Here is a 22,251-nt window from a genome sequence, read left to right as displayed (position 1 = left end):
TGTAATCATTTTGTACTATTCTAGATTGATTAGTAATTGTCCATCGAAATCACTCTTATGTGTGAGCCTTGGAGTAGGAGTCGCCACAGGCTCTGAACCAAGTAAAATCTTGGTGTTTGCATTATGTGTTTTATTTTTCGCTGCGTGTTTTACTCTAAACGAACGAATTAGCTATGAGCACTATTCACCTATGAGCACTATTCACCCCCCCCCCCCACTCTAGCGCTTTCAATCCTACAATTGGTTTCAGAGCGGGGTCATTTCAAATTGGTGAAACCACCATTCAAGCAATTTTTTCATGGCAATTTTTAATTTTTAGGAGTAAATCGAAATTAGTAAAATTGCCGTCTTTTGATTTTTTTCGATCAAATTCTTTCGTTTCTCGAAGTTGGTGCAATACCACTCGAGCTCATTTTTTTTCATTATCCCACACTACTAATCCAAGACCAATTCTTGGAACAAGTTTTTTTTTTTTTTATGTTGTGCTAGATTTTTAAATGTCCCATCAAGAAGGCTTCAGCACGGCTCGCCTGCCACTCTTCTTCGGCGAAGATTTTGGTTACTGGAAAGGGCGAATGGAATACTACCTCCAAACCCAACTCAAGATGTGGATGATCATTAAAACCGGCATCTCACTCCCACTCGACGGCACTGAAAAACCAGTATCTTGTGAGAACTGGGATGTAAGTCTGATGAAGAAGGTCAAGGCCAATGCCAAAGCGATGTGTACTCTTCAATGTGGTTTAACAAAAGAGGAGCTAAACCGAGTAGGCTCATTCTCAAGTGCGAAAGAACTATGGGAGAAGCTGATCGAGCTCCATGAGGGAACTTCCGATACAAAAGTAAGTAAAAGAGATCTAATTTTGAATAAATTATATAACATAAAATTACAGGATGGTGAATCGGCAAGTCAATTGCACGCAAACATTCCAGACCTCCTCAATGGCCTCCACGCAATCGGACAGAAGGTGGAGAATCGAGACATAATAAGGTATGCACTAAACACTTTTCTGAGAAATACATTGTGGGCATCAATGGTAGACGTCTACAAAGTATCTAAGGATTTATCGTTAATTAAATTAGATGAACTATTTTCTGAATTTGAGTTACATGAGCAGACTAATTCTACCGGGGTTGAGAAAGGTATTGCCTTGATTGCAGGTACGAGTAGAACCTGGGAAGCAAAAATAAAGCGTAAAATTGAACCTGAGTCTGAAGAAGAACCCAACTCAGAAGATGACGACGACGAGATAGCAACCGAACTCGTTAACGTTGTACTAAAGCTCTACAAGAAGAAGAAAGGGTTCACCAAGAAAGACATCAAGAAGGTAATTCAATCCAAAACGATGCAATCAAGCCCAAAATTGAAGACCGAAGTCACCTACTATGATTGCAACAAGAAGGTACACATCAAAGCCAATTGTCCTAATCAAAAGGAAATAAAGAAGCAAAGGAAGAAGAAAGCACTACAGGTAAATTGGGATGAGTCTTCTTCAGAAGACTCCGACGAAGAGCTCGAACAGACGAGCTTCCTCACGCTTACCGCCCGGGAACAAATCGACGAATCAGAAATCGAGAGCGAATCGGAAACTGAGTTCGAGTGAAGCCACAGATCCGTATCTGTTTCCAAAGGGCCTAACCCCACTGTAAGATCTTCTTAATTAGACAAATTACATAACTTAGTTAATTATCTTATGCGTAAGTTAGCCAAATCCAACGTCCAAGTCAAATCACTCCAAAAGGAGGTAACACTTCTTAAGGAGGAGACTAAACTTAGTTCTTTGACTGAGCTAGTTCAAAATGGGAGTTCAACTTAAGTCCAACAACTTGAGGAAGAAAATTTCAATTTGAAAACTCAAGTTAAAGAACTTAAAGATACGTTGGAACGGTTTACCATAGGTTCCAAGAATCTTGATCTGATTCTTGGAAAACAAAGAGTCGTATACAACAGATCCAGACTTGGATTTAAGGCTAAATGAAAATACATGTCATACTTATCACTTGTAAATAGAACTAATAGAAAAATAGTCCAAACATGAGTTTCTAAGTTGAACTTGGTTAATTAAGTTGGACTTAGTCAATATTGGATCCCCAAGGATCAGATCCATTACCTTGATAGACCCTATCAAGATTATGATCCAGGTGGAGCCAATAGAAAGATCATCTTTATCGATAAATAAATTTGTTTGATGCTTGCTTTTACTAGTTTATTATACATGCTTAGACTAGGCGAGATAAGGACCTAAACATGATTTACACTTGACTAGTTAGACCTAGGGGGTTCAAAAAGAAAATTAAATATCCAATTTTTTTGAAAGGTTTTGTCTAGAAGTGGTGGATGAGCCATATCAAGAAGGCCTAGTACCTCCCCACAACCTGGAAGCCAATCTTTGAAATGAATATTTAATTGATTGATTGTAAAACCTGAGTCTAACTCAAATGTAAATTAATTCTTAGATGATAATCTAAATCAAAAATAAAATTAATCATCTCATAAAAAACTATAATTTAGAAGAGGGTGAGATGGATTTAGATAAAATTTAGAATCAATTAATTATTTAATAAATATAATAATTAATCATCTAAATTAATTATTTACTAAATTCTCATAAATCTAATCTAATAAACCTAATAATTAATTATCTAAATTAATATTTAATCTAATAAATCCAATAATCAATCATCTAAATTAATTATTTAATAAATTCTCATAAATCTAATCTAATAAATCTAATTTAATCTATTTTTAGTAAATCTAAATTTCATAAATTTAATCTATTTTAATAAATCTAATTTAATAAAATCTTAATAAACCTAATAATTAATTATCTAAATTAATATTTAATCTAATAAACCTAATAATTAATTATCTAAATTAATATTTATTCTAATTAATCTAATAAATCCAATAATTAATCATCTAAATTAATTATTTAATAAATTCTCATAAATCTAATTTAATAAAATCTTAATAAATCTAATAATTATCTAAATTAATAAATCTAAATTGATAAATCATTAATTAATTAATTAATCTCAATAAATTAATCTATCTCGTTCACAACTTAACTTAATAAATCAAATTGACTTAATAAATTCAAAAATCATCTCACAATCACCCATAGGAATAACATGTTTGACAATCTAGACTGGGTGAGATGGAATATTAAGGAGATGATTTCAATCAAACTAGCTTTTGATCCGTCAAATTGAACCAAATCAAATATTTTATGTGTAAGAACATATCAATGGATGTTAGATAGTGGATGCTCCAGGCACATGACTAGAGACAGATTGAAATTTACTAAGCTGCAACTCAAGAACTTAGGATCAGTTGCGTTCGACAACGACAGAAAATTTAAGGTAATCGGAACAGGCAATATCGAACAAAGTTCCGATTTTATTATTTGAAAAGTACTATTGGTTAAATTGAATTTTAACTTACTTAGCATTAGTCAGTTGTGTGACTCTAGGTACTTAGCCACATTCTCAAAATCTAAGTGTTAATTAAAAATGTAAATTTTTTTTGAAATTACACTTAAGGGAATTCAGAAACAAAACATCTATACAATTGACCTACCAATGTCCTCACTAAAGTGTCTATTGACACAATAAGAGGAAACTAAGTTGTGGCACAGAAGATTGGATCACACTCATACCAAACTCATTTTAAAAATGAGTCAAAATAGCTTAATTAGAGGGTTACCCAAATTAAAATTTATAGAAAATTTATAAGAATGATGTTGGCCTATGCAACACATAAAAGATTCAAGTTATACCAAATAGATGTGAAATCCGCATTCTTGAATGGGTTCATCAAGGAAGAAGTGTATGTGAGTCAACCCCCATGATTTGAGGATTTGGATCACCCAGACCATGTCTTTATGTTAAAGAAAGCCCTATATGGACTAAAACAAGCACTTAGGGCCTGGTATGAACGCCTATCAACTTATCTAATATCTAAAGAATTTAAACGAGGTCAAATATATCAAACTTTATTTGTAAAAATCCTAGAAAAAGATATCTTTATAGTCTAAATTTACGTAGATGATATAATTTTCGGCTCAACCAATACTAAATTTTTAAAAGAATTTACTAAATTAATAGAAAGTGAATTTGAAATGAACTTAGTTGGGGAACTTAACTTTTTCTTAAGCTTACAAATTAAACAAACCAACGAAAAAATTTATATTTTTCAAACAAAATATGCTAAGGAATTAATTAAGAAGTTTGACATGGGAAATTCTAAAAATATACATACCCCAATGACAACTAATGTTAAAATTAATTCTGATTTAGAAGGAAAATCAGTAGACTTAAAATACTATTGAAGTGCAATAGGGAGTCTACTCTACCTAACTGCAAGTTGACCTGACATTATTTTTGCAGTAGGTATGTGTGCAAGATACCAATCTTGTGCAAAAGAATCACACCTAATAAATGTTAAAATAATACTTAGATACATTAAGGGAATCTTAAATGTAGGACTTTGGTACCCTAGGACTAGCACCTTTGACCTAATTAGCTATTTTAACTCTGACTATGCCGGTTGTAAACTAGATAGAAAAGGCACAAGTGAAAGCTATCAATTTCTAGGTCAATGACTAGTAAATTGGTCAAGCAAAAAGCAATACTGTGTTGCTTTATCCACTACCGAAGCTGAGTACATAGCCATCGGGGAATGCACATCTCGGCTATTATGGATGATGCATACCTTAAAAGATTATCAATTAGAATATAGAAATACAAAAATTTCAATTGATAATATAAGTTCAATTAACTTAACCAAAAATTCAATCAACACTTAAGGACTAAACACATAGAAGTAAAATATCACTTTATAAGGGATCATGTAGCTAAGGGTGACATTGTACTTAACTATATTGAGTCCAAGTCAAAGTTGACTGATATTTTCACAAACCCTTACCTAAACTTGAGTTCAATGCACTTAGAAGATAAATAGGAATATGCTTAGTAGAATAAAGCTCATTTTTGAAAATACTCCTCTTTATTATTTAAAAAATAGCTTAGTTTTAAACTCCTAGGAAAAATATTTTCAAAATCCCAAGTTTATTAGTCTTTCAAAAATTTGGACTTAGCCTAGGTATTTACCTCCTAGAAAGTATGTTCCCTTAGGACTCAGCCAGAGCATCTCACAAGCACACTAGGATTACCTTGCTTGTGTATGAAAAATACTTAGAATGGTGTGAGATGCATAGAGTACTGCCTGGACTTCAGAATGCTTACGTCTATGTATCAATATAAGTCTGGGCAATAAATACAGAATTTAAATTAATCAAATTAAGTTATCCATACTTAGTCAAACTAACTGGAATACATACTTAATTTGACGAACCAAGTGAAAGCTACTACCTCATGGTAAACAACTAATAGCTAACGGTTAGACATTTGTTTAAAAGTAGATTTTTATATTTAAAAATAAATTGTTACTCATGTTTGGACTCTAGAACTTAAATTTAAAAATAAATTCTTAACTTTGACTTTTCTTTGAAAAAGAAAATTCAATGTTTTTTCTTTATGTTTAAACAAAAATTACTTTTAAGCTAAAAGTCTTTTTATCCAAAGGGCTTTTAAAGCTAAATTAAATTCATGAAGGTTTTAATCAAATTTTTTTCAAGAAATTCTTTTTAAAATTAAATATCAAATTCGTTTTCAAACCTAACTCTCTTTAAAGCTACAAATATTTTTTTTATTATCAAAAGCTAAGTTCTTATCAACTTTTTTTTAAACCTAAGTACTTGACAAAACAATTATTTTCAAAACTAAATATTTTTCAAAACCTTTATAAAGCTAAGAATTAAAGCTAAGTTTTTATCAAAGCTAAGTACTTAACTTAGTTTTTATTAAAAAAATTTTCTAAAGCATTAATCAAAATCCTTTTTAAGTTGAGTACTTTTAATTAAGATAGCTTCAAGACTAACTAAGTTTTTTTTGTACTAAGTAATTTTCAAACCTAAAATTTAGCTAAGTTATTTTTGAAAAAGCTAATTTTTTTTAAAGCATTTCTAAATTAGCTTTTTCAAACACACCTTCCAACGCTTATAAATTAGTTAAGTTTTTTAAGTACTACCTTTCAGGGGAGCTAAAAAGTTCCTATCCTTACATTTTTTTTCTTTGATTAGTATTTTTTTGATATATGGCAAAAAAAGGGGGAGAGAAAAGTGAATTTAAGTAGTGAATAAGTAATTAAGAGGGAGCTACAATAAGGTGTTATAAATATTGTATTTTTTTTAAATCCTTTTAAATTGCACTAACATCTTGATATTGCATCTTTTTATGCACATTTATCTTCTTATGTTTTACTTAATTTTGACTTTTGTTGTCATAATCAAAAAGGGAAAGATTGTTGGTGCGGGAAGCATCTGACAATCGAACCTGAGTTTTGATAATGACAAAGGGTTTAAAATTAAGATTATTTGTTATCCAACAAGGTTCATTGAGTTTGTAGGAAAGTCCTAAGTCGTCTTAGACAAAAGTTCTAGTGGATTCTAGGTAGGTGGAAAACCCTATGGGGTGGTAACCCTAGGCTGAGGAAAACCCTAGGGGGTGGTAACCCTAGGTCCTAGGTGATGGTAACCCTAGGCAGAAAGTCCAGTCGGTTTGTAGGACCGGGTTGATAACAGGTAAACTCTCCTGAGAGTAGTAGGTGAGGACACATTCCCCGGCGAAGGAACAGTAGATGTCAGTTCGACCTAGAGTTTCGACAAAACTCAAAGTCAGAACTGGACATTTAGGGGATGTCATAATTTCATATTATATGTATATTATTTTTATCTAGACTAACTCTGTTTTGCAGAAAACAAGGGCTGGAGAAAGTTTGTTCGAGCGCTCGGACTCCGGGTACCCGGAACTAGTCTGGGCGCTCCGAGCTGGTCAAGGCGCCCTGAGCTGGTCTGGGCGCCTAGAGTCGGGCCAGGTGCCCGGAATTCAAAGGTTATCGCCAAGCTGATGTGGCGTGCACGGAGTGGCCGAGCCACGTGGTCCAGGCGCCCGAAGGGGTTTCGGGCGCCCGGAATAGCCTATAAAAGTAGCCTCGACCAGAAGCTTCAGAACAATACAATGAACAACTTCCGCTTCTTCGAGCTGCTTAAAAAACACTTCGACGATGCCCGAAAGCTCCGACGACGTTTCTTCTGGAGATTTTCTCAGACAGAGCTGTCGATATTGTTTTTATTTAGAAGTTCCTTGTACTACAACTGTAATCATTTTGTACTATTACAGATTGATTAGTGATTGCCTATCGAAAGCACTCTTACGTGCGAGCCTTGGAGTAAGAGTCGTCACAGGCTCCGAACCAAGTAAAATCTTGGTATTTACGTTGTGTGTTTTATTTTCCACTGCGTGTTTTACTCTAAATGAACGAATTAGCCACGAGCGCTATTCACTCCCCCTTTAGTGCTTTCGATCCTACAGTACCCACTTCCCATTTTACCCTCATCCTCAAATCAATTCGATTGAAAAATTTTCCAGTTAAATTGATTTCTTCTATATGTTTAAAAAAATTCATCAATTAGTTTCGGTAAAAATTGGCTGATGGAGCTAGAGACTTCGAAATGATATGAAATCAGTTTCTATGTATTCGCCTATTTCTCCCGATTGTAAAAATGCTGTCAAACATTAATTTGATCCAATATATTGAGAGCGGTGATTTTTTTAAATATAAATATATTTGAAAAACTAATTCATGTTTAAAAAATTACTGCTCTCAATATATTCAGTCAAATTGATATTTAATAGCATTTTTACAATCAGGAGAACTAGACGAACACATAGGAACTAATTTCATATCAATTCTATGTCTCTATGTCTATCAATCAATTTTGACCGAAATCGACTGATGAACTTAGAGACCTTGAAATGACATGAAACCAGTTCCTATGTATTCGTCTAGTTCTCTTGATTGTAAAAATGTTATCAAACATCAATTTGACCAAATATATTACGAGTAGTAATTTTTTAAATATGAATATATTTAAAAAATTAATTCATGTTCAAAAAATCACTGCTCTCAATTTATTGGGTCAAATTGATGTTTGAGAAAATTGATATAATCATAAGAACTATAAGAACTCATAGGATCTGGTTTCACTTCATTCCGAACTCTCTAGGTCCATCAACCGATTTTGTCCGAATGAACCTACATTGATTTTATTTAGGTTCATTCGGCCATAGTTTAAAGAAAAATCACTGCTCTCAATATATTATGTCAAATTGATATTTGATAGTATTTTTATAATCAGGAGAACTAGACAAACACATAGAAATTGGTTTTTATGTTATTTCAAGGTCTATAGGTCCATCAGCTGATTTTGACCAAAATCGACTGATGGACCTAGAGACCTTAAATGATATGAAACTAATTTCTATGTGTTCGTTTAGTTCTTCTGATTATAAAAATACTATCAAATATCAATCTGACGCAATATATTCGTAGCAATGATTTTTTTAATACAAATGTATTTGAAAAACTAATTTATGTTCAAAAAATCATTATTCTCAATATATTTGGTTAAATTGATGTTTGATAGTATTTTTATGATTAGAAGAACTAGACGAACATATAGGAATTGATTTCATATTATTCCAAGGTCTCTATCAATCGATTTTGGTTGAAACCGATTGATGGATTTTTCAAATAGAAGGAAATCAATTCAACTGACTTGTTTTTCCAGCCGAATTGATTTAAGGATGTGGGCAAAATGAGAAGTGGGTACGTGATTTGGTAATTTTAAAACTATGATACCTAATTTTGGCATTTTGAAAACTTATCTACTGGTTCGGTAAAAAGTTGAAAATTAAATGTTTTAAAAATTATTTTTTGAAATATTTTTAATCATAAAAATTCATTTTTAGAAAAAAAAAACTTTTAAAAAATAATATAATAGAAAAAAAATTTAAAAAATTTTCTATTAGCCGATAATATCTTCATTTTATATACAAATTTCAATATAAAATATGAACAAAAGATTTATGAAATAATTAATTTTACTAAAAATGTAAAAATTAAACTAAATTAAATTTAGGCAAGCATATAAAATTAATTTAATAGGCAAAGCATTATTTAGGAAACTAAAATAAATTTCTAACTACGGTATTAACTAAATATTTTTTAGGAATATAAGTTTTTGACACTTTTACTATTTAACCCCTATAGTTTCTAATATACTAATTTAACTCTCCAATATTTCTAAAATTTGAAATTGGTGAAACATTCAACTTGAGCATATATAATTATATTTATTCTTTCAGTTTTGCATTTTCCGTTTAAACTTTATCAAAGTGTTCTAACGGGCATGCATTAGCTAAGTGAATTTTTAATTCAATGTTATCATTTTTTTAATTTAAAATATTTGGACCTTAATTTGAATAATGATCTAGACATTAGTTTAATATCATCATATAATTATTTGAGAGGTAGAGACCTTACCTAACTTATAACATTTTTTTTAATTTAAAATATTTGGACCTTAATTTGAATAATGATCTAGACATTAGTTTAATACCATCATATAATTGTTTGAGAGGTAGAAACCTTACCTAACTTATCGTGTTAGATTCATAGTTTGATTCTCCCCCTTCATCATTGCTTTCTTCTGATGTAGTTTCCTCTTTATCAATGATCTCTTCTGGATGACTTGTCATGAGTGCTATTCCGGCATACTCCTCATGTTTGGACTATTCAAAGGATGACTCATCCCATGTTACTTTCAGGTTCCTTTGTTTGGATTTTCTTGCTCCTTTGTCCTTCAGTCTGGGACAGTTATCTTTGATATGCCCCTCTTTATTGCAGTTGTAGCATCATATTTTTTTCCCCTGAATAAACTTCTTATCCTGCATCTTATTAAACTTATTAGTTAAAAAAATATTTAATTTTCTTACCACATAAGCTCTTTCATATTTATTAGCTGATGAGTCTGAATTTAGTCTGTTTTTCTTGGCTTGCAATGCTAAAATGTGTTTTGATTCCTTTTCCTTTCTTGATTATGTATATTGAGATTCATGTAATTCTAATGTTGAAAACAAATATTCTAAAATATGTACTTTCAAGTCTTTTGAGATTAGTAGACATCATTTATTGATGTTCAATCTTGGGTTCTAGGAAAGACGTTGAGTGCATATCAGACTAAGTCCCGATTCGTTATTGATTCTCTGAAGTCGATGAGTCTGGTCAGCTACTTGAGCTTTGCGTGTAGTTGAGCCACCGCTTATCCTTTTTCCATTCTAAGGTTTGTTAGCTGATTTGGGAGGATGTCCCATCTTATTAGCTTGGCCACCGATATTCCTTCACGAAGCTCCAGAAACTTCCCCAGAGTTCTTTGGCCGAGTTGTAGCTGTCAATACGGTTGACTTCTTGAGATGGTAACATGGTTAACAGATGGAATTCTGCTTTTTCATTGACCATGAAGTCAACTTGTTTTTTTTTTTTCTAAAGATGTTCTTCTTTCTCGTTTCTGTGATGATCTCTAGGTGGTACAAGGCCATATTTAATGGTTAATAAAATTTTAAAATAATACCTCTATTCTCTTTTTTCATATCATGAAATCTCTCTCAAACTTCGATGAATTAATACATAGAATTTAGTTTTACATAATTCTGAATTCCCTATATTTTGATTGAAACTTTTTAGGGTTTTTTAAAAACAATGGAATTGACCACTTTTGAATTAAAAAAATAGTATTGGATAGTATTTTGATAATTTTAAAAAATAAGTACATAGTTTGGTTTAGATATTTGAGATTTTTTTTACATGGTTATGTTCGATAAAAAAGTGTAAAATAATCAGGAGTTCTATGTATTCTTGAAGTCGAGGGGCAGAACGGAAATGCGATGCATGATTCCAATATTATAAAAATTGGGTACACCGAAAATCTCTAGTTTCGTGCACGGTTCAGCAAAATTCGGCCCTCGACGTGACGCCCGCGCTCCTCAGATTCCCAGCTCGCACTTGGAGTCACTGCTTCAAAATCTCTCCTCCTTTTTTCCATTTGGAATTCCCCCTCTCGCGGTCTCTTCTCAACGATCTCCACTAGTTCTACTGTTCTCCTCGTTCGATCGATCCGAGGTTTCTGTCTTAACTCAGATAGAAACCCTAGCTGTTCGCGCGGTTGTAAGGTGCCCCTCCCCCAGTTTCTTAGATATTTTGAAGTTATTAGTTCATTCATTTATTTTTGTTTATTGTTATTATTATTGTTGTTGTTGTCCAGATGGTTGGAGACGCGGAGGAGTGCGTTCAAGCGGCTCTGCCGGTTGAACCGCTGACGGTAACCACGAGCTGTGGAGAAGATGCGCCGATGGCGGATTCGTCCTTGGGCAAGGCCGGGACGCGATTTAGCGCCAGGTTGCTGGGAAAACGGCGGCAGTCGGAGCCAGGTCCCAGTGACAACATAGCGAGAAAAATGGAAGGAGAGGGTAGTGTTGGTGGTGGAGATGGCTGCTTCCGGAATGGAGCTGCGAAGAGTGACCATGGCGATGCTGCGTCCACTGAGTTGCCCATGGCCAAGGTCGCTACCCGGTCCAGTCCCAGGCTTGCAGAGAAACAGCGGCCAAATTGCAGTGAGAAGCAACCCGAGAAGGTTCCTAGGAAAGAAATCGTGAAAATGAGGGCCATAATGGACCTCTCGCTTATGCAAGCTACCAACAGCGAGACTAAGGTGGTTCTTGGCAAGGTTGATGCTTATGCACAGGGTAGCGTTGATGGTGTGGGTGGTACCTCCCAGAATGGAGCAGTGAAGAGTGATCATATGAAGGTTAAGGAGGCACTGCGGGTTTTTAACAGTCACTATCTTCATTTTGTTCAGGTACTGCCTCATTAATAAAATGGGAATATGATATAACGAAATGCTCTTATGTTTTAATTAATGATAGCATTGTAGCTCCAATTTATATTTCAGAAAGACAGATTGTCTCGCAAAAGATAATATTTAGACTTAGGGAGATCAATATAATAATCACCTATCATAAGAAAAATGGCTTTGAATGCTTGTTCTAGATGCTTTGTTTACTGTGTTTTTTTAATCCAGCTGTTGATAATGTATTCAGTTTATTTGAAGGAAAATGTAAATTATATATATTTGCATGAACTGATATTTTTTTTAATGTTTATTTTTTGATTTGGTGCCATGACCAGCTATCTATTAACTTTTATTATGAGAATGATTGTATAATTGTGATATTTTGAGAAAAGAATCCTATATGGTCACTTGCATTACATTTATTTGGTAAATCATGTTAAGTTGTGAATTTGGCAAATGTAACCTTTATAGAAGTTATCAATGCTACTTTGCTAAGCACTTTTTGAATTCTTGTTGAAATAACTAGACAGTAAAAAATGCTTCACTTCGTCCTCATTACCTGTGCTTTGGGTGTTTTATTTTAAAAAACCAGGCTCTAATGCCAATGACTTTAATATGATTGATTTTTTTTTGTTTGATGAAGTTTGCCCTTGTTTTCATGGTGTTGTGATTGTGAACATGTTGAATGTGCTCAAACTCACATTCATTTATTTTCTACAAGAATTTTTGTTTGTCAAAGAATTTTTTACAGCTAGTCATGATAGCCACTTGGTCGTCTATTCAAAAGTTATTTATTTGCTAATCAATTGTTGTAAAAGTGGATGATTTTTTTTATATAGTATGTCTCTTTTCTCTTTATGACACAGGCGGAAGAGCATAGAGTAAAGCAAGTTGAAGTCAAACAATTAGCGAATTGTAAGGCTGTAAAAGTTAAGGTTCCGAAAAAGAAGGTTTTGCTCAAGCTATGTTTGTTAATGTGACTTTGACAATAATCACCATAATATATTTTGCCAAAATTTAAAATTGTGCTTTTATTAAAATAGTTTGCAATTCTGAGTACTTATTCATGCAATAAATAGTTTGTGATAGTAAGAACCACGATAGCATGAAATTTCAAACAACTTATGGCAGGATATAGCAATCTTTTGGTTGCAATGTAGATTTCTATAATACTATCTAGCTATCTTGAATTATTATCACATTTTTGAATTCTTTTCACCAATTATAAAGTGAGCATAATCGCAAACATAAGGTATCAACAAGATATATCTGTATCACTTTATATTGTAGAAACAAGTGTAAATTAGCAAAACTATGTCCATGGTACTTCGACATGGCCGGTCCCAAGGTTGGTTAAAGGAGGAGGGTTGTGTTAGGTTGCCAACAAACTTTTAAACATAGACAAGTGCTATATATGGATTCATCAAAGTATTGTCTTAGAGGGTGTTTGGCTGAGTTTATAAGCTGTTTTGGAGCTTATAAGCTCTTTAAATTTGTTTGGTAAAATTTTCTTCAAACAACTTATAAGCTATCAAAATAAGCTGTTTTTAAAAAAGTATGGAAGACCCTACTTTTTAAAAAAAGATTTTATTTTAATAATTTTCTTCTCTAAAATATCATTATATAATTTCATAAATCCTCATCGTATCTTCCATAAATTTTTATAAATCTAATATTTTTCTATCTCCGCCGACTTCTCTTTTAGTGCTGTGTCATCTTCTTCGCCAACGCCTTTTTCCAATTTTCTTTCCCCCGGTGCAGAAATTCACCCAAAACCCTCTATTAATAAAAAGCTCAAAACCCTTTATTAATAGTATTATACCCTTTTTGGTAATTTTATTAATAAAAAGATCTTATAATACCAAACACATCAATACCTTTAAGTTGATTGTAATAAGTTCATCCAAACACTTTAACAGCTTATTTTTAAAATAAGACCTAACAACTTATAAGTTCCTAAAATAACTTATAAGTTGTACGAACTTATAAGCTATTTTTAATAAGTTTAGCCAAACACTCTCTTAATGCTAGGTTGTTTTCCGAAAAGAACGTGTTGCAGGCTCCGACTACAATGCCTTGTTAAGACCTCTACATCTCTACGAGAACTTAAGTATAATATTAAATATGCAAGAATATTCTCTTCCTAAGTCGGAAAAGAACAAACTTTATAAGCAGTTTTGTAAATGGCGGTAAGCGATCGCAGAACGGTCAGTGACTGCCTCAGTCGCCTACGTGGTCGGTTTTTTTTTTCACTATTTTTATATATAATATTATAAATAGTCAACATTCTTTATGATGGTTATGCATAAATAAAGTTCATACAATACAATACAATTTATATAGGGTGCAAATAGATATATAAATACAATCAACAAGATAATAAAAATTTATTATCATATTAATACTAAAAAAAGTAATATCATTACTTTTACCAAAAGCCTAAGTTTAAAATTCAAAGTTTCAATCCAACATTGCAACAAACCAATAAGGACTAGACTACACACAACTAATCTTCTAAATCATCTACACATGCACAATCAACTGCATCTATAATCCTCTCATCATTAGACTCAAAATCAACATTTTCTTTATTCTCCTCCTCCAATGTATCTAAATCCTCATCAAGTTCTCTAATGGGGATGTTCCTTGCGCTTTTCGTTGGTTGTAGCACTTCATCCGCTCCCGAGGCCTCCGCCACCATTCTCCAAGTGAGTCTCGAACCCGACTCGACCTTATCTTCATCACCACCATCAACGCTTCATTAGCTTGAGAGGATAGAAGCAAATCTCCAGCCATTTCTCTTTTACTCTTCTTTATAAGATTGACATTGAATTTGCATATATAAGATCATTCAATCTTGATGTCTCGAGCCTATTCCTTTTCTTAGTATGTATCTAAACAAGTAGAAAATTATTAAAAACTAATAAGACAAAAACATAATATAATTTATGTATTGCTATTTACCCCTTCAAATTGGCTTTAATTTCTTTCACACCCTAATAAACTACTTGTCAAAGAGAGAAATCTCATTGCCATTTTTTTTTGTAAGTTTGGAGTCTCACCACCATAATTGGACCACCATCCAACTTAAAAAAGTAAAGAGACAAAAAAATAATAACCCAAAATAGGTAAAAGAGACATGTATGTTAGTGAATAGAAATAAAGGAAAGAGATGTACCCGAATCAAACTCATGATACACATTCACCTTCTCATATGCCGTGACCTTCTTTTTCCTTCCAAAGTTTTCAGATTTACTCTTATACTTCAACAATTCATTATTAGAAATGGTAGATTGCATATTCTCGTCGGTGGGGAAAATTCTCTCAATACAATTCAAAAATTCATTCATAACATTGATGTCATTTTGTATACTTGGATATTTGAAGTAAAAAAATGGATTCAACAAGTAAACGACATAATGCAAGGGACTATCAAGACTACCCTTAAACTTCTTATCAATCATCTTTAAAATAGGGACGACATTTTCTTCTTTTTGAAAAGTCTTTCTAATATCTTCCTTGGCTGGTTTAAGTGCACCAATAAAAAGACCATTGAGGACTTTTTGTCACCTTCAACAAGGCGTAAAACTTTCACTAAAGGGGTGAAAACATTTTAAGCCAAAGAAATACCATTCCAAAAAGAGATACTTGTTACCTTCGCCTCCGCCGTTTTCCCCATCACACTACTTAATTTTGTGTTGCTCCACTCCTTGGATGTAAATATAAGTCTGATCTTTTTTTTGCCTTTGAGACTTTCTAACGTTAAAAATAAAGTAGCAAATCTAGTCATCCCGGGTCTCACAATATTCCTCTTATTGGTATATTTTCTCATAATAGCCAAAGTTCTATGATGTGCATGGATGAATATTATTAGGGCCTTTGCTTTTCTCAAGCATTTGCTAAACTTGGGTAGCTTTCTAATTGCATGTATATGAGGTTTATTGTATGAGTCACACGACAGGTCCAAAAAATTTGAGATTGTGTAACCTTCAACAACTTTGCCGCCAGCAAATTGTTTGTCGCATTATCTTTCACTACTTGAACAACATGTTGAGGGTCAATTTCATTGATATATTTTTCCACAAACTCAAAAATGTAAGCCTCGGTGTCTGCCTCTAAGGATTCTCTATGGAACCATGGAATGAAGTGCCTAGTTTGGAATTAACACATATGAAACGACCCAAGTTTTTTTTTTTGCATCATATAACATTCCAATAAATAAGAAAACTGTTTGTAATCAATAAACCAGTCATACATCCTGTGGATCTAAATTGAAAACTACTTTATTCTCTCTAAATCATAATTGATGTTTATTTATTCTTTATGCGGAATCGGAAGGTCATCGGGAGTGTACTGTCCAGCTCGGTCAAGGGTCCAAGCCTCCAACGTCGTCCGTTTTTACACCTGCCACAAACCAAACCTAGCGAGTTTAACTCAGCACCTCCAAACCATAGCAGCAAAATTCCTTATCTAGTCGCATGCATCATTAAATCTACCTTTACTTGGAATTTGTTGTCAAACATACAAGTAAACAGGCATATAAGCATTTTTTTTCATAAATCATTAAATTATGAGTATCACACAACATTATTTTTGAGTATCCTTCAATCATTACATTAAAGAGCATTTTCCTTTAGCATTTATCGTATATCATTCTTAGGTGGAGATGGATTAGTCATCCTTTATCCTTTGTTTGATTGATTAATCTGTTTAACCTTGGTACCAGGTGGTGGGGCATCAGCAACTCTCGTCACTGGGCCGTGGCCAAATATGGAAATCTGATATTGGGGTCCCTCTGGGTTCTTGTCCCGTAAACGGGGTTCCTCTTGGGCCTTGGCCCTCGTAGAATTTCCTTTAATCCTTCTCATTATGATTTATATACATACATATCCTTTCCATTAAGGTAATCAGACATCATAACTCTAGCAAATCCTATTAGACTACGTAAAGTCTAATAAACATACATATTATTAAACTTTGTATCACACAATAAACATGCACATCATTAATCTATAAGAAAAGTCGTATAAACATGTACAACATTAATCTACGTAAAGCCCATTAAACATGCATGTCATTAATCTACAAAAGTCTAATAAACATGTATAACATTAAATTTATATAAGGCCTAATAAACATGCTTGTCATTACTCTACAAAAGTCCAGTAAACATGTATAACATTAAATTTATGTAAAGCCTATTAAACATGCTTGTCATTAATCTACAAAAGTCTAATAAACATGTATAATATTAAATTTATGTAAGGCCTAATAAACATGCTTGTCATTACTCTACAAAAGTCCAGTAAACATGTATAACTTTAAATTTATGTAAAGCCTATAAACATGCATATCATAAATCCACAAAGAAGTCTAAATAATCATCTACAGTACTCATTTATTTATTGTTTTGCGATTACTCATGGCGATGCCACGACACCTATCTTCCTCGGACAAAAAGGTACCCAACTATTCATCAGACCTGTTGTTCACTCTTCCCAACAACCATCCGAAAATTTGCTACATACTACCCTTGAACTCCCCTCGGAATATGCTGCCCACGATCTCAAACAACCCTAAAAAAATCTGCTACATACCACCCTCAAGCACCCCTCAAAGATTGCTACGCACGACCTCAAACAACTTCCAGAAATCTGCTATGTACCTCCCTCAAGCACCCCTCGAATTCTGTGGCACATGACCTCGAACAGCCTTCCAGAAATTTGCTACGTATCTCCCTCAAGCACCCCTCGAAATCTACTGCACACCACCTCGAATAGCCTTCCAGAAATCTGCTACTCTTAGCCTTCAAATCCACCTAGAAAATCTGCTGTAAATAATCCAAATATCCCACAAAACCTACAACTTGAAGCCCTCCATCCCCCTTGAAAACCTGCCGCGTATACATGTTCAAAGACATAGGAAGAGAAGTCGAAAACCTGACGCGTTTACAGATTTGAAGGTATAGGAGGAAAACCTACTACATGTACAAATTCAAAGTGTAGAAAGTAAAGGGTTTAAGAGGTGCCTTGCTCGGAGGCTTGGTGTTGGCGCAGGTGACGACGAGGAGCAGCGGTGGGCGTCCCTTTGGCCTCGCTCTTCCTTCTAAGGTCGAAGCCAAGAGCTCTCCCTCCCCCTTTCTTTTCTCCTGCCGAGACTTCTCCCTCCCCCCTTTCTTTTCTTCCGCCGAGAGCCTCCTTTCTCTCTTTTTTTCTTCCCTCTTCACCACCCCTCTTATAAGAACTAAACCTTAGGGTTAGGTCTAGTCCTCACCAATTGGGCTGAGCTCATCTGCCCATGTGTTCATTAGTTGGTTATTAGCAAATTAGTCCTCCTTTTTTATGTAAAATAAAGAGCCTATTATCATGTCCCCTTCCTTTTTTTAAATTAACACATAAATTCATATTACTTCTCCTCTTGCGATTCTTTCATGCATCAATCATAATTGAATATCTATTTTTCATCCACTCTTCTTCCAGCTTTTTAGAGATTATTTGGTCCTCTTAACTTCTTGCTTCAAAAGTGTCGCTCTTACAAGATATTGCCTTGGAGGTTTGTAGCCTGGGCTGAATTGGCTCACCGCCTCTATAAATTGTCTAAAGCTTTGATTGCCATTTGCATGAAAAGAAATTCCCGCCTCATAAATCCATCTTGTAAGGTACTCATTCAAATCATTTGTATAACTTCAATGCATCATTTATGTTTTGTTGTCTTGTCTTTATTGGATCGATTGTTGATGTCCACTTATCAATAGGCCTTAGGTGCTTTGACTTCTTTTTAGAAGATTCTCCCTCCACTTAACAATCATCATCCTCTACATCAATACATATATTTATTTCCGCACTCTCTTCTTTTAGTTTTTCTACCATTTCTCGCTTCTTATTCTTGTTATTTTCAAGATAAGCTCTTATTCTTTTTTTTTTGTCTTCATCGAATGCTTTAGGGCACACTTCAACTTATCCTATAATACTCGCAATCTGATGCTTCATTCGATAAATGCCTCCCTTAAAAAGCCTCTTACACAATTTGCATATGATCTAATCTCTTTTTTCTTTGCAATACATTACCCTATAATCCCAAATATATTAGTAGACTTTCGCTTTAATTCCATCTCTGGTTGTTTTTCATTTTCCACCATTATCTTCAATAATTAAATAAAAGATAAAAAATTAAAACATTAACTTACTATAAAATATATTAACCAAAAATAAAAAAGTTAATATAAATATTTTTTTAAAAAAAATATATATATTAAATTAATAGGATAATTTTATTAGACTTTAATTAAGTGTATTTAAATTATCCTAATAATATCTAGAAATTGATTAAAATTATTAATATAACGTTATTTGATTAAATCCTAAGTTAAGTTTAAAAAAAACGAAAAACCTCTCTGTTTCGATGACTTCAGTGTCTTGGCTTTGGAGGCAGGATGTGTTATAGGATCGGGCGACACATCCGGACTTGTTGTTGTATCGGGTGATGCGTTCGGACCTATCGTCGTATTAGGCGATGTGTTCAGACCTGTCGCTGTATTGGACGATGTGTTCGGACCTGTTGCTTGGGCCTAACGGCGAGTCCGGACCTGTCGCTTAGGCCTAACGATGAGTCCGAACCCGTCGCTTGGCGTCGACGATGAGTCCGAACCTATCATGCGAGCCTGATGACGGGCCTGGAGGTGTCACCCAAACCTGACAATGGCCCGGATGTGCCCTCGGGTTCGGCGACATGTTTGAAGCAAAGCTTAAACGTTGAAATGCCGAAACAGAGAGTTAGGTTTTTTGTTTGTGCCGTACTGAACCAAAATATAAAAGTCTAACCTAAAGACGGTAGCAAGTGATGGCGCCTGTGATTTAACTCTCTATAAATGATTGTGGGATCAGTCGTGTGGGGGCGCTCGGGGTGAGTATATGATCTTTTGCCACAAGTAAAAGGAAGATGTGCATAGCTTTTAGGATTAAGCGGTAGAAGTTAAAGAATGAGAAGTAAATTATCGTTAAGGAGAGGATAAGAACACAAGTATTAAGAGAAATACATAATGACTTGGATACGATATGAGAGAAGATGACATAAAATTTAAAAATAGTGGCCAAGTGTGTACTCGGTGAGTCAAGAAGGCAGATACCACTAAATAAAGAATCTTAGTAGTGGAATGAGGAAGCATAGGATGAATGGAAAGAAAAAAAGAACAACCCATAAGTTTTCATTCACTTGTAAGAATAAAGCGAGCTTTGAAAACGGCTAAGAAAGTAGTGAATCAAGAGTAAAACTTTTGAACACATGGTATGATAACATGATATAAAAGAAGAGGAAGAGACATATAAAATAACTTAAGCGAGAGATGAATATAAAACATCTTATCCAAATAAAATATATTAAAGATGTATCTAATAGGGTACTAGTGAAGGGTGAGAAAATAAATGAATGATTGAAGAGGTATTTTTATCAACTTTTTAATAAAGATTTAGACGACCAACTTATCTTAGGAAATTTAAGTAGGTCAGATTGGTATAAAATTTAAATTTTTATTAGAAAATTCAAATTTCATAAGTAGAATAGATGTGAAATGGGATGAAAATGGATAAGTAGTTGGACTGAATCATGTTCCAATAGAGGTATGAAAGTGTTCAGAGAAGTAGAACATTGAATGACTTGCGAAGTTATTTAATCTGATATTAAGAATAAAGAAAATGCTTGATTAGTGGAGGGTAAGTATTTTAGTCCTCTTGTTTAAAAACAAAGGAAGTGTTCAAAATTATGTGAATTATAGGGGCATTAAGCTAATGAGCCATACTATGAAATTTTGAAAAAGAGTGATAGAAAAAAATTAAGCAAGGAGACTATCGTGTCTGAAAATTAATTTGGATTTATGCGTCGATGATAAAAGCTATAGATCTCCTCAAATAATTAATTGAAAATATTAGAAAAAGAAGATATAAATATGGTATTTATTGATTTAAAAAAGCTTACGACAAAGTACCAAAAAAAATTATGTGGAGAATTTTAAAAAAAGTGTTAGCATAATGTATATTGAAACAATTAAGGATATATTATAATGTAATGATAAGAGTGAAGACTCTTGACAAATTAATCGAAGTGCTTATAAAATAGGGTTACTTCAGCGATCAAGTCTAAGTTTATATCTTTTTACATTAGTTATGGATGAATTCACACATCCAAGACACATAATTATGATGCATGATGTTTGTAGATGACATTGTTTTTATTAATGAGACACATAAAAGAGTATATGTTAAGCTCAAGTTTTGCGTGAGACATTGAAAGTTAAAGGATTAAAGTTTAATAATAAAGATAGAATATATAAAATTTAAGTTTAGTAAAAGTAGAATTAGCAAGACAATTGTTAAGATAGAAGATAGACAAGTTACCTTTCACTACAAGTTTTTAAATATCTGAGATTGTTTTTTTAAAAGGATGGAGGGATTGATAAAGATATTTTACATAGGATATAAAAAGGATGGTTGAAATGGAGGAAGGTGCAATATTCTTTATGATTGTAAGCTACTTCTAAAATTTAAAGGGAAGTTTTATAAAATAGCGATTCGACCTATTATATTATATAGAGTTAAATGTTGGGCTATGAAGTGAACACATGGGTAGAAGATAAGAGTCGTAGAGATGAGGATGTTAAGGTGCATTTGCGGATATATGAGAATGGACAAGAGAAAAAATGAGAATATCAGAGAGAGTGGGTGTTCACCTATTAAAGGAAAAGGTTGAGAGACACATTTACATTGTACAAATGTATTTAGGCGATTATTAAATATTCTAGTTAGGCGATATGAGTCCATGATAAATACATATATTAATCGAGGAAGAGAGACAAAAAGACTTGATTAGTAACTATAAAAAAAGATAAAATTCATTTAAATATAGATGAGAATATAATAGAGAATGAGTCCAATAACGTAAGACGATCCAAACTTCATTATATTGGGATACAAGATTTGGTTGGTTGTTGTATAAATTAACGAGTATCTTACTAGTGACAACCTACCTCTATCCCACCAAACTCTAATATAAAATGAACGAACCAAATTAATTGTACATATATTTCCACACACTTAACCAAATGAAGGAAATCCAGTAATACAGACATGCAATCTCATGGGAAGAAAGTGATTCAGAAGCATAAGGAAAGAGAGGCTCCTAGAGAACACCATCTGCTCCAAAATCCTGAAGGACATGAAGCACTAGAATCGTAAATATCAGCTTCTTACAAAATAGGAAAAACTCCAAGAATCTGTATATACATGAGTTTTAACACTTAAATTCTGCATCCCCTAATCATTTTGTTGTTCTCCATCACAAGTATAGGCTACAAATATTTACTGCTCACTCAAGTAGCAAATGATTTTCATTAATCGAATCTCAATAGCAGAGATTGAGTACTAGAAATAGCTTTTAGCTCTTCAAA

General features: G+C 33.3%; 1 protein-coding gene across 1 annotated transcript in view; it reads left to right on the top strand.

Moving 5' to 3' along the window:
- The first annotated feature begins 10,913 nt into the window (after window positions 1-10,913).
- Window positions 10,914-22,251, top strand: part of LOC122020642 (histone-lysine N-methyltransferase, H3 lysine-9 specific SUVH4-like) — a 93,617-nt gene continuing 82,279 nt past the window's right edge. The window contains exons 1-3 of the mRNA XM_042578649.1: window positions 10,914-11,133; window positions 11,226-11,819; window positions 12,680-12,763. Of these exons, the coding sequence (XP_042434583.1) occupies window positions 11,226-11,819; window positions 12,680-12,763 (678 nt within the window). The 5' untranslated portion in view covers window positions 10,914-11,133. The remainder of the gene's footprint in view (window positions 11,134-11,225; window positions 11,820-12,679; window positions 12,764-22,251) is intronic.

The sequence above is a fragment of the Zingiber officinale genome, chromosome 9A (genome assembly GCF_018446385.1).
Source record: "Zingiber officinale cultivar Zhangliang chromosome 9A, Zo_v1.1, whole genome shotgun sequence".
NCBI classification, from domain to species: Eukaryota; Viridiplantae; Streptophyta; class Magnoliopsida; order Zingiberales; family Zingiberaceae; genus Zingiber; species Zingiber officinale.
This window is presented reverse-complemented; position numbering and strand designations above follow the sequence as displayed.